The sequence below is a fragment of the Fonsecaea pedrosoi genome, assembly GCF_000835455.1.
Source record: "Fonsecaea pedrosoi CBS 271.37 unplaced genomic scaffold supercont1.6, whole genome shotgun sequence".
NCBI classification, from domain to species: Eukaryota; Fungi; Ascomycota; class Eurotiomycetes; order Chaetothyriales; family Herpotrichiellaceae; genus Fonsecaea; species Fonsecaea pedrosoi.
In genome coordinates, this window is record NW_013550610.1 from 1,531,153 (window position 1) to 1,542,410 (window position 11,258).

At 52.6% G+C, this 11,258-nt stretch overlaps 4 protein-coding genes across 4 annotated transcripts; 2 read left to right on the forward strand and 2 right to left on the reverse strand.

Annotated features, from left to right (window-relative positions):
- Positions 1-165: 165 nt before the first annotated feature.
- On the forward strand, positions 166-2,892 carry Z517_09400 (uncharacterized protein; the record flags this gene model as incomplete). The annotated part of the gene is made up of 1 exon (XM_013425310.1): positions 166-2,892. The coding sequence occupies one exon, from the start codon at positions 166-168 to the stop codon at positions 2,890-2,892; it is 2,727 nt and encodes a 908-aa protein (XP_013280764.1).
- A 3,112-nt stretch (positions 2,893-6,004) lies between these two features.
- Positions 6,005-7,003, forward strand: Z517_09401 (uncharacterized protein; the record flags this gene model as incomplete). Its single annotated transcript, XM_013425311.1, has 1 exon — positions 6,005-7,003. The coding sequence occupies one exon, from the start codon at positions 6,005-6,007 to the stop codon at positions 7,001-7,003; it is 999 nt and encodes a 332-aa protein (XP_013280765.1).
- Positions 7,004-8,162: 1,159 nt separating this feature from the next.
- Positions 8,163-9,479, reverse strand: Z517_09402 (uncharacterized protein; the record flags this gene model as incomplete). The annotated part of the gene is made up of 1 exon (XM_013425312.1): positions 8,163-9,479. The coding sequence occupies one exon, from the start codon at positions 9,477-9,479 to the stop codon at positions 8,163-8,165; it is 1,317 nt and encodes a 438-aa protein (XP_013280766.1).
- A 283-nt stretch (positions 9,480-9,762) lies between these two features.
- On the reverse strand, positions 9,763-10,017 carry Z517_09403 (uncharacterized protein; the record flags this gene model as incomplete). Its single annotated transcript, XM_013425313.1, has 1 exon — positions 9,763-10,017. The coding sequence occupies one exon, from the start codon at positions 10,015-10,017 to the stop codon at positions 9,763-9,765; it is 255 nt and encodes an 84-aa protein (XP_013280767.1).
- Positions 10,018-11,258: the final 1,241 nt, after the last annotated feature.

Sequence of the window (11,258 nt, forward strand, 5' to 3'; positions counted from 1 at the left end):
CCCACCATCAGTTTAACTGCCTCTTTTTCAGCTTCTCTTCTTCCATCCTCAAACAATTCTCGTACCTCTCAGTCTCACACAACCGCATTCATTCCAACACAGACACTCTTACAATCCTCATTCTCACACAGTTTCATTCTCATTCTCAATCAAACGTCTTGCAAGATGTCGCTGTACATCCCTTATGTAGGGTGGCCCTCCTATGTCGGCAATCAAGGCCGTCTCGGTGGAATCTACTTTGTTGACGATGACGAGGGGCGTGGCAAATATCTCCCGCAATCCAAGCTGTCCGCCCACAGCACCATCTACAGCCGTATTTCCTGCACGACCCTCAGACAGAGCTTCGTCAACTACAAGAATACCAAGCTTGATCGGGTCCTCTACACCTTTCCTCTCAACGACGGCATCAAGATCGTTCACTTTCAATGCACCATTGGGACCAAGACCATTGTTGGCAATGTCAAAGCAAGAGGTGAAGCCAACGCTGAATACCAGGAGACTATGGCCCGGGGCAGATATGCAGTCGTCCTTGAGCGGATGATCAATGACCCTGATGTCTTTACCACCTCTCTTGGCAGTGTTGAGGCTCTTCAAGAGATTCATGTTGTCCTGAGATATGTCAACGACCTCGAGCACCACGCTGAGACTGGTGAAGCCCAGTTTACTCTCCCAAGCTTTGTGGCTCCTCGTTATGGATATTTGTGCACCGAGTCTGCCATGGCCTTTCCCAACATCACCCGCAATGGTTTGATTGACGTCTGCATCGATGTCACTCATGACGAAGGGTCGGTCATCACTGGAATTCAATCTCCAAGCCATCCAATTCAAGTCACCCTTGGACGCACTTCTCGAATGGACCAAGACTCATTCAAGAGTCATACCGCCTCGGCCACGTTGGTTTTGGGTACCCCTACACTCGACCATGATTTGGTCTTTCTCATTCAGGCCCAGGACACTGCAATTCCTCGTGCTATGGTCGAAACTCACCCAACCATCCCCAATCAACGTGCAGTCATGGTCACGCTGGAGCCCAAACAGCAGCTCCCCAGAATCTCACCCGAGATTGTCTTCATAGTTGATAGAAGCGGAAGCATGCAGAACAAGATGGCATTGTTGAGATCCGCCATGCACGTCTTTGTCAAGTCACTTCCCGTCGGAGTCAAATTCAATATTTGCTCCTTTGGCACGTACTTCTCATTCTTCTTCCAGAAGAGTGTCACCTACGACCAATTCAGTCTGGATGGCGCTAGGAACCATCTGGATTCCCTCGATGCCAGATATGGCGGGTCTGATTTGATCTATCCAGTCCAAGCAACCATTGGCCGACGTCTTGACCCCGAACTTCCTCTGGAAATCTTGATCCTCACCGACGGTGACCTCTGGAGTCACCAACGCCTTTTCAACATCATCAAGGAGACACCCAACGCCCGTTTCTTTTCTTTGGGCATCGGTCCCACTGTTTCGACCTCCCTCATCGACGGCATCGCCAATGCCGGTGGGGGCTTTAGTCAGTTCGTTTCTTCACACGACAAGATGGACAAAGCCATCCTCCGCATGTTGAAAGGGGCCTTGACGCCTCATGTCACTGGCTATGGCTTTGAGTTCAAATATGCCGACGACGACGCCGGTTTTGAGGAAGACTCTAGGGCGATTGAGCTGCAGAACAACACTCTCACCCGGGGATTGATGCCGGAGAACTCCATTCCTCTGATTGATCTCAATTCCACTGAAGCTCCACCAAACCCCCCCGAGGGGCGTTACGACAACTTGCCATCGGTCCCCTTGCCCGATTACATCCAAGCCCCCCACGGCATGCCAGCGTTGTACCCCAACAATCCCACCACTGTCTATCTATTGCTCTCTCCCGGAGCATCTAAGAAGACCCCAAAGTCTGTTGTGTTTCGCGGCACCACTATCAATGGTCCTCTTATTATGGAATTCCCTGTCCAAGACATTGGCGTGGGTACAACAATCCACAAACTGGCCGCCATGAAGGCCGTTGGCGAGCTGGAAGACGAGTTTGGATGGCTCACCGACGCAAAGACACCAGATGGCCAGCTGATGAAGTCGGTCTACAAGAACGTGTTCTCTCTCATGGTCGAACGTGAGGCCGTTCGCTTGGGAGTCCTGTACCAAGTCGGCGGCCAGTGGTCCTCCTTCGTGGCAGTCGAAACTATGGACGAACCACGTCCAAACACTGAAGAGGCCACGACCTCTGCAGCGTCGGCTAGCACCACCGCCCTCCCTGCGATCGTGGTGACCTCACCCGGCAGCAATGTGCAATTGTACCCGGCCAGAGAACCTACCCCGCCCTCGCCACCACTCAGCTTCAATCCAGCGGCTGTACCTCTCCGAAGAAGCGATACGGTCAGTTCCTTCATTCCTGCCTACAATCCTCGTCGTCTGAGCATGTTCGGATTGAGCACGCCCGACTACACCAGTGACAACAATGGAAGCGTGTTTGGAGCTATCGGTACCCCGGTCCCTGAAAATGCCCGCCGTGCCAGCCTGTTTGGAAGCGTCGTTCCACCAGCTCGAGATGCAGTCCAGCCCCGCGGTCCTCACGCCGGGTGGCTTTCCTATGACGATACCGGGAAAATGTACCAAGTCCTCATCTTGGTTGAGTACAATGGTGCGTGGCATCATTCTGGAGACCTTGTCGCCCTCCTGGGGTTGACTGAGAGTCGCTATCGAGCTCTCCGGTTGTATGGTATGGACCAAGATGGTATTCGCGCTACGGCGTTGTCGGTTGCCTGGTTGAAGCTCAAAGTGCCAGAAGAGGAGGAGGTCTGGGACTTGATTGTCGAGAAAGCCATGATGTGGTTGACAACGATGATGCGGACCAAAGAAGGGGCCCTGAAGGCTGTCGCGGTGGCCAAATCCGCACTCTGAATACCACAACCTCCTCCCTTGACGTCGACACCTAATCAGCACAACTTCGCTTCACGTCGACACTTGATCATCACAATCTCGCTTCGCATCAACACCTACAAAAGCACGTTGACAAGGTATCGTTATGAGAACATGGTATGGTGGACAGACAACAGGAGAAGTAAAGAAAAAAGCACTGGTTCCTATGACAAGGCGGTATTAATATTCGATAGAAAGCATTCTTAGTCGTCTCTTAGACTGACATTGCTGTAGCACAACACTGCTGTACACAATAATACATTACTGCATCGCTGCAACTCTGCATTCCGCTTCTTCCTCTGCTTGACGTTCTTCTTCACGTTCTTCTTGACGTTCTGCTTCTCATCCTGCCTATTGTTCTACTTCTCATTCTGCTTCACATTCTGCTTCACATTCTGCTTCACATTCTGCTTCATATTCTTCCTATTGTTCTACTCATTGTTCTGCTTCCCATTCTGCTTCACGCTCTGCTTCACGCTCTGCTTCTGTCCATCTTCTTATTCTGCTTCCCATTCTCCCTCTCATTCTGCCTATTGTTCTGCCTATTGTGCTACTTCTCCTTATTGTTCCGCTTCCCCTGCTTGTGACTGTCACCAAGAACCCATGACGGTCCTCGTTCTCCTTTTTTGGAATCTTCAAACATTATTTATATCTCCCCTTCGACCCTCGATGAGATTTTTCTTTTTTCAACACTCACCATCCCTTTCCTCCTCCTCCGAGAGAGACAACTCGAGACCCTCTCTCTCAGAGGGGGCCTTGTCCACCGCCCTCGGACAATTACCAAGTGAGACACAGACACAGAAAGTGGTACACCTCCTCTAGCTGCTACGTACTAGTTGGCTAGCAACCTATATATATATATTCTTATATACATACCGGTGGCATCTCTGGGAGCCCCGACACGGCTTCCAGACACGAAAGCCGTCCGTCGTGGTTCATTCTTCGACCCGGAGGAAGACCTCGACTCGGGTCGATCCAAACGAGAAGGTCAAATTTCAGGCCGCGAAACGCCCACACGAAGGGCTTCTTCTCCCCGGAGGAAGACCTCGACTCGATCCGAGCGAGAAGGTCAAATTTCAGGCCGCGAAACGCCCACACGAAAGGCATCTTCGACTTCCGTACCCGACAGTGGATCGACCTTCATTCCTCAACCCAGAGGAAGACCTCGACTCGATCTAAGCGAGAAGTTCAACAATCTCGACTCGATCTAAACGAGAAGGTCAAAATCCAGACCGTAAGACGCCTATATAAAGGGCTTCTTCTCCCGTACCCGACAGTGGATCGACGAAACCGACACCAAATTTCACGATCGGAATATTATACCTATTACCTTCGAGGTATCGCCTCCGTTCCTCAACCCTGAGGAAGACCTCGACTCGACTCGATCCGAACGAGAAGGTCAAATTTCAGGCCGTAAAACGCCCACACGAAGGGCTTCCACTCCCGTACCTGACTAGATCGACCAAACTATTACCTTCGAGGAGGGTATCACCTTCATTCTTCAACCCGGAGGAAGACCTCGACTACTCGATCCAAGCGAGAAGGTCAAATTCAGACCGCGAAACGCCCATATAAAGGGCTTCCACTTCCGCACCCGATAGCGAATCGAATGAAACCAACACCAAATTTCACAATAGAAACATCATGATCCCTATCACCTTCGAGGCTCTTAGGGTATCACCTCCATTCCTCAACCCTGAGGGAAATCTCGATTCGATCCAAACGAGAAGGTCAGAATTCAGACTGCAAGACGCGCACACAAAGGGCTTCCTTCTACTCCCGTACTCGACTGGATCGCCCAAACCAAGACCACTGCCTCTTCAGTCCTGAATGGCCTTTGGCAAATATATTTTACCCCGTCTTGTCTTTGGCCATCAAGATATCACCGACAAGATTTCGGTTAGTATTCCCTTTCCCCTTTTCGATCTTTGGCACTGATGGAGAAAAGGGTGCTCCATCCTCGATCCCGAGATCGATATCTCGACAGCTCTGCCCTCCTCAGTATAAGGCTCGTCGTGGTAGAGGCTCTACCTGTTCAATCCTCAACGCGAGATCTTCCCCTTTGGATCTTCCCAGTCGATCTTTGGCATCAACGAAGAAAAGGCTTCTTCCATTCCTGGATCCCGAGACATCTCGACAGCTCTGCCCTCCTGTTCCTCAGGCCTGCCATGGTGGAGCTCTCTACCTGTTCAATTCTCAACGCCCTTGAGTGAATACATCTAGCCTATGGTCTTGAACCATCGAGATATCGCCAAGACAAAGGCTCTCTGTGTGTTCGACCCTCGAGATCTTCCCCCTTGGATCCTCGACACTAACGAAGAAAAGGTCTCTCAATCCTTGATCCCGGGATAGATATCTCGATGATACTTCCCTCCTGGTCCTCAGGCCCATCAAGGTAAGGGCTCTCTCCCTCCTCGATCCTCGAGATCTTCAACAGCCCCCTTCCCTTCCCCTTTCGAACTTTGGCACTAACGAGGGAAAGGGTAATTCCTCCTCGATCTGGAGATTGACATCTCGACGATTCACCACCTCTTCGATCCTCGATATTCCTCCGACTTTCGATCCTCGACACCAACGACGAGAAGGGTTCTCCATCCTTGATCCCGAGATCGATATCTCGACGATTCTCCCTCCCTGGACCTCAGGCTCGTCATGCGAGGGGCTCCCTACCCCTTCTCTATATATACATATCAATCCTCAACGTCTCGGTCGGTATCCTCATCTCCTTGTCCGCTTCGTGGTTCCATATCACGTGATGCCAAGCCCCCCAACATAATCTCACTTCCCCTCTTTGCTTCGTGTCGTCACCACTTTGACACGTGACGCCAAGCACCTCACCTCCTCTTTGATATTCAGCCGCACGTCGAGGCAGTCCTCAACTCTCCCTTCCTCAAAGCACCACACTGCACCGCATCGCTGACCGCGCAGACTACAGCGCAGACAACGCAGCGTGCCCATCTACTTCAAGGGCAGTTGGGATCCTTTGTGTCCTCCACGCTGAGCCGCCGTTGTGCTGACACAGGAAGCATCCACAGACCGAATACCCCGTTGTCGACCGCAGCCTCCGAGAAACCTGGCCGAGCCTCGAGTCAGAATGTCGGATAACGTCAAGCATCGGGTGTGTTGGCCACTATACGGATTCACATTCCAGTCCCGTGGACATGAGCTTACTGTTTTGGAAACGCAGGATCAGTTCGTTCTGCCCCCCCTCGACCGAGCCGCACCCGTCAGAATGAGAAAGTGGATTCCGCCCGCGGAGCGTGAACCCCCCCCGGCCTACAGCCAGCAAGAGCTCGATGAGGTGGATGAATCGAGCGAGAGTGACGTTAGCGAGAGCGACGATGACGGGGATGACAATGGCGAGAATGACAATGGCGAGAATGACAATGGTGGGAATGTCAATCATGGGAATGACAACCATGGGAATGTCAACCATGGGAATGTCAATCATGGGAATGTCAATGACACAGTAGTGGCAGAGCAGACCCGGCAAGTTCATCAGCTCCGGCAGAAACGTGATGAACAGGAGGACTTGATCGAACGCCAAAAGGACCTCATTCGCCGTGTGGAGGAAAAAAAGTCCAAGTACGATCTACAACTGGCCTGGAGGATGTGCGCACAGCTCCACGAGTCCGGCCCGCCGATCCGACCCATCTTGCAGCGCAGCGAGTTGTGGGAGTATGAGCTCGAGGACGACGAGTTGAGATACCACAGAGAAGTCCGGCAGAAATGGCCCATGAGCCCGCTGGAGCATGAACTGGAGGACCTGAAACTCGTCACCGAGTACAACCGCAAGTTGCTCGTGAGACTCCAACACTCAATCGAAAAGGCCGAGCATAAGTGGCAGGATAGCCTCTACTTATGGGAACGCTACCGCCGTCGGGAGGAACGTGATCGGGAGGATCGAGAGCGGGAATGGGATCGGTTGCAGTTGAGAGTTGAAGTAGTCAAGCAGGCGCATAAGGACATGGTCAAGGATGAGTTGACGCGAGGCACGGAGACTCGAGGCGTGAAACGCAAGGCTGACGAGCAGGCCGCCGGCGGCAGTCGCCCGCGTGAGGGGGGACATGTTGACAACCCTCTGTATGTGTGACGGCCTCTGTGGCTAATGGAGCATGGATGGAGCATGGATGGAACATGGATGGATTATGGATGGGTCATGGATGGATTATGGATGGGTCATGGATGGATTATGGATGGGTCATGGATGGATTATGGATGGAGCATGGATGGATGGATGTGTTAGGGTTAGTTGGATCCAGCGGCCAGTGGCCGTTATGAATGAAATGCCTTGTCTTTCCTTGTCCTTCCTCGCCTCTCGTGCCTTGCCTCTCATGCCCTTGCCATAGCATACCTGTCCTGCCCAGCCCTGCCCAGCCCAACCCTGCCCTGCCCAGCCGTGCGGCAGACACAGACACACAGATAAAGACACAGACACACAGCGGCTGGACTCTGACTGGGGCAAGCCGGGCACCACCAGCACAGGTGAAAAAGGAAGTAAGAAACACGGGCACCGAAAGGAAAGAAACCCCCGTCTTGACGGAGCTTCAAACGAGGGGGGGTGGGGGGTGGGGGGTTACTTTGGAAAAAAAAAGGACAAACTGCCAACTGGCAATCAACTCGGCCGTTCAATTTCTTTTGCGTTGATCTCTGCTGTACGTGCGGACTTGGGTCTGGCCGTCCGAGGGGACTGAGCGGAGAGGGAAGGGCGTTTAGGGCACCGAGGGCACCGAGGGCAACTCAAAAGACCTTCAAAGGACTCTGGCAAAGACGGACGAACGGACGGACGGACGGACGGACGGACGGAAGGATGGAGGGTGCGTGGGAAGATATTGACTCCAATGGATGATAGTATAGAGAAACGACAAAACAAACAAGTCGATCGTGATAACAGCGCTTGTTGGCTGGCTAGCTAGCTAGCTAGAATAGAATAGAATAGAATAGGAAAGAAAGAAAGATCTATGACAAGATGATGGAGTGTTAGTGCGTAAGCCGGCATAGAGAGACAAACAGACAGACAGACACTTACCCAATACACTCCCATCAGCCCAAAGCCAATGACCCGTTCAATTCCAACCAATACCGAGCAAGTCCATCCGCAAATCCTGAACCCAAAGAAGAGAGAGTGTGTCTGTGTCCGTCAGCCGTTGGTCCGTGTAAAGAATGAATGCCACGGCATGGCTCACCGGCCCCAGAGTCGGCAGCGACACAGGCGTAATACCAACCCAGCCTGGTTGCGGAAACATGCCTCCTCAGCCCTGCTTCTGGCACGTCGTTGTCTTCATAATCATCTCCTTGAGCTCCTGGACCGCGTCCATGACGCTCTGTTCCCACTTAACTACCTCACCCCTCGGTGCCTGAGTTTGCTCCTCTTCGGCAGCCGGTGCTCTCTTTTGTTTCTTTCTGGCTGGACCATCGGACTTTGGTGTAGTGTTTGCCTTTGGCGGGTTCCACGAGCTTGACGGATTCGACGGGCTTGACGGATTCGACGGACTTGACGGGTTCGACGGGCTCGACAGGTACGACGAGCTGGACAGGTTCGACGTGCTCGACAGGCTCGACGAGTGCGCAGGCTGTGACTCTTCTGACTGATCCAAGTCGCCACTGATATCCGACGCAATCGACATCGTTTCAATAGCCTTCATCTTTCCAAGAACGTCTGTGATGCTCTTCAGATGTTTGGGATAGAAATCGTCGTATATCTTTCGTACAAAGTTATACGTCAGCTTTCGGGCGTCAGTCACAGGATTTTCCTCCAGGGTTAGATGGAAGACGTTATAGCAATAGATCTTAGTATCAGTTCCTTTAACGACAGGAAAGTGTCCGCGTATCGTGACGTGATGGTATGTGTGAGAAACCGAGAAGACCAGGATCTTGCCGCTGAGCTTTTCAGCTTCGTCGTTCCCCAAGACCCGGCGGTGCAGCTGAACGATAGCGGTGACGGCTATGGCACTGGCTCTTGTGCTCTGTCGTAGAGCTCGGACCAATGCTGTTTCATTTCTCCTGACTTTGCAGATGAGAAACGGAAAGTAGATGGTGCCCGCAAAAAGTGTCGGTGTCTCATGGGAGGTAAGGAACCGTAACTTCTTAATCTCCGCGGCAGTGAAGGCGGTTTTCGCTAGGCCGATGGTCATATCCGGTCTCGGTTTTGGACCTGCCATTTGGTCATATTGTCCCCAATAAACCCTTGTCGCTTCTGCGGCGTCTCGCAATTTTTCTTCACCACAGAAAAAGAGTGTATCTGGCGAAGGCACGAGGAAGGGGGTGACATCCCGGAAGATGCGCCTCTTGTTGCGGCCCCGTATATGGTCCATCATGACTTGGAATTTGTCGACTGGGAGATGCGTCCGCACCGGGTTAGGGTAATCGCCCTTCAACAGGTTGTTGCATAGATCGATACTCTCCTGATGCACGAACGGTTTACCTGCGCGGGCATTGACAAAAACCCCTTTTTCCTCAAGAAGTCGTTCAAACCCACGGCTGTCCACTCTTGGAACTGTGTTGGTCTTCTGTGTGCGGCAGCTTTCTTCCTGCTTTCTTTTTGTGGATGCCCGGGTAACTGGAGCCATGGTCGAGAAGTTCTTCGGCCACTTTTTGGTTCTGGCCCAGTGTGTAATTGCGTCGCAATCGTCTTGGTCTTCGCCGTCGCAGGCTGGTGGTGAAGGCTCTCCGTCCGCACAAGGAGTGTTGGTCTCGTCAGCCACGCCCCCAGAACGTTGTTGCTCTATTGGATCCTCTGTGGGAGTTGTCACCGCTTCCGGTACGGTCTTCCCTTTTTTCTTTGTCTGGGATCTTCGTGTCTTCTTGGTCTTCTTTCGCTGGCCACTGCCTTTTGGACGTGCCTGATCTGCGTCAGTTGTCAAGCTCAATATCTTGTATCCTCGGACTTGCCTGTTTTCCAAGAGATTTGCTAGTCAATGGTGCGGACGATGGCTGTTTCTTCCTTGTATCATCATTTCCACTGCCGGCTTTGGGAGCCTGGCCTTTCTTCTGCAGCCGGGCGCTTCTGCGGGGAGAGGGAGCAGCGGGAGCAGGGGGAGGAGGGGGAGGAGTCGGCGAGGGAGGAGTGGGAGTTTGAGGACGGCGAGGAGAGCGAGGAGGAGCCATGAGTGCTGAGCGTGTTTGCTCTTGAGATCAGGAGTTGCGGTAATATTGAAGGTTAGTGTGTGGTAGGCAGATTGCCGTGTCAAAGACAACCCAATTTCTTCACTTCTTTGTTCAGCTCTCTTTCAGCTGTGACACACAAGAGAGTCACCAAAGGAAAAAATGTGTGATCGATGATTCTGCGACCAACGTCCTGTCTGGGTGAGACCTTGTTTTTAAATGTTGAATGTTTGAAACTTCACATTCCAATCACGCCGATCGTTCCTGTGACGACCGGCCAATCACAGCCTGAGCCACGGTTCCGTTCCGTTACTTACGTCAGATTTCGGCCTTGGCGAAGCAACTTTCAATCGAAATCACGGATCATTGCTGCAACCGGGGGAGGAGGAGGAGGAGAAGTGCAGTGGTAAGAGCCTCGCCCCGGGACGAGGCCTTTTTGCCTGTTCCTCCTGCCCGTTAGTCTCAGAAGAAATAATCACAGAAGGGGGCGTGGGAGGGCCGCCGTGGCCAAGGGTGGGTGACTAACTAGTTCGAGGATTTCGAGCCCAGAGGTTGTGCCCATGAACGCAGTTTGGGAGCTGTGCGACACAGACGAGGACGGTGCTGGGCAAGATTATCAGCGACTGTCCGACATTCCAGCGGTGTTGATTTCCCACCAACGAGAGTGACCCGTGCGGAGAGAATGTGGTAGCCGTGTGGTGCATGCGTCATGCCTCAACCGTGTCCTGCCGGTGCATTTTCCATCCGTAATGTGCGGGGAGTGAGAGGAAAATGCGGTAGGGTGCAGGTTTAATCACGGCCGCGGAGGGTTTTGTCGTAGTCGAAGCCTCTCGATACGCACTGGAGACCGTTGGTCCAAGGACAAGGCGACGGGGTGATAGTAGTCTCGGTATCAGGTCAAGGTGGCAAGGGATTGTCTCTGAATGGCCACTAGTATGAGCATGGCCCTGTCCGTCGAACTTGACTGCGTTGGCCTTGACGCCTTGTAGCATGTAGAGCCTCCTGTTTTCCTGTACGAGATTCTTGCTCTTGGGGACATCTGACTCTTCGGAGTCGGTATCTGACCCATGACCAACATGCGGTTCTGCAGAATGCTGACTCAACGTCGTTGTCGTAGTCTGGCTATCGTGTCATCTGGTGACATGAGCATCGAGCATATCATTCGGCAGTCGCCAGAGAAGACGATCGAGGTTGAAAGGATCGAGGTTGAAAGGATCGAGGTTGAAAGGATCGAGGTTGAAAGG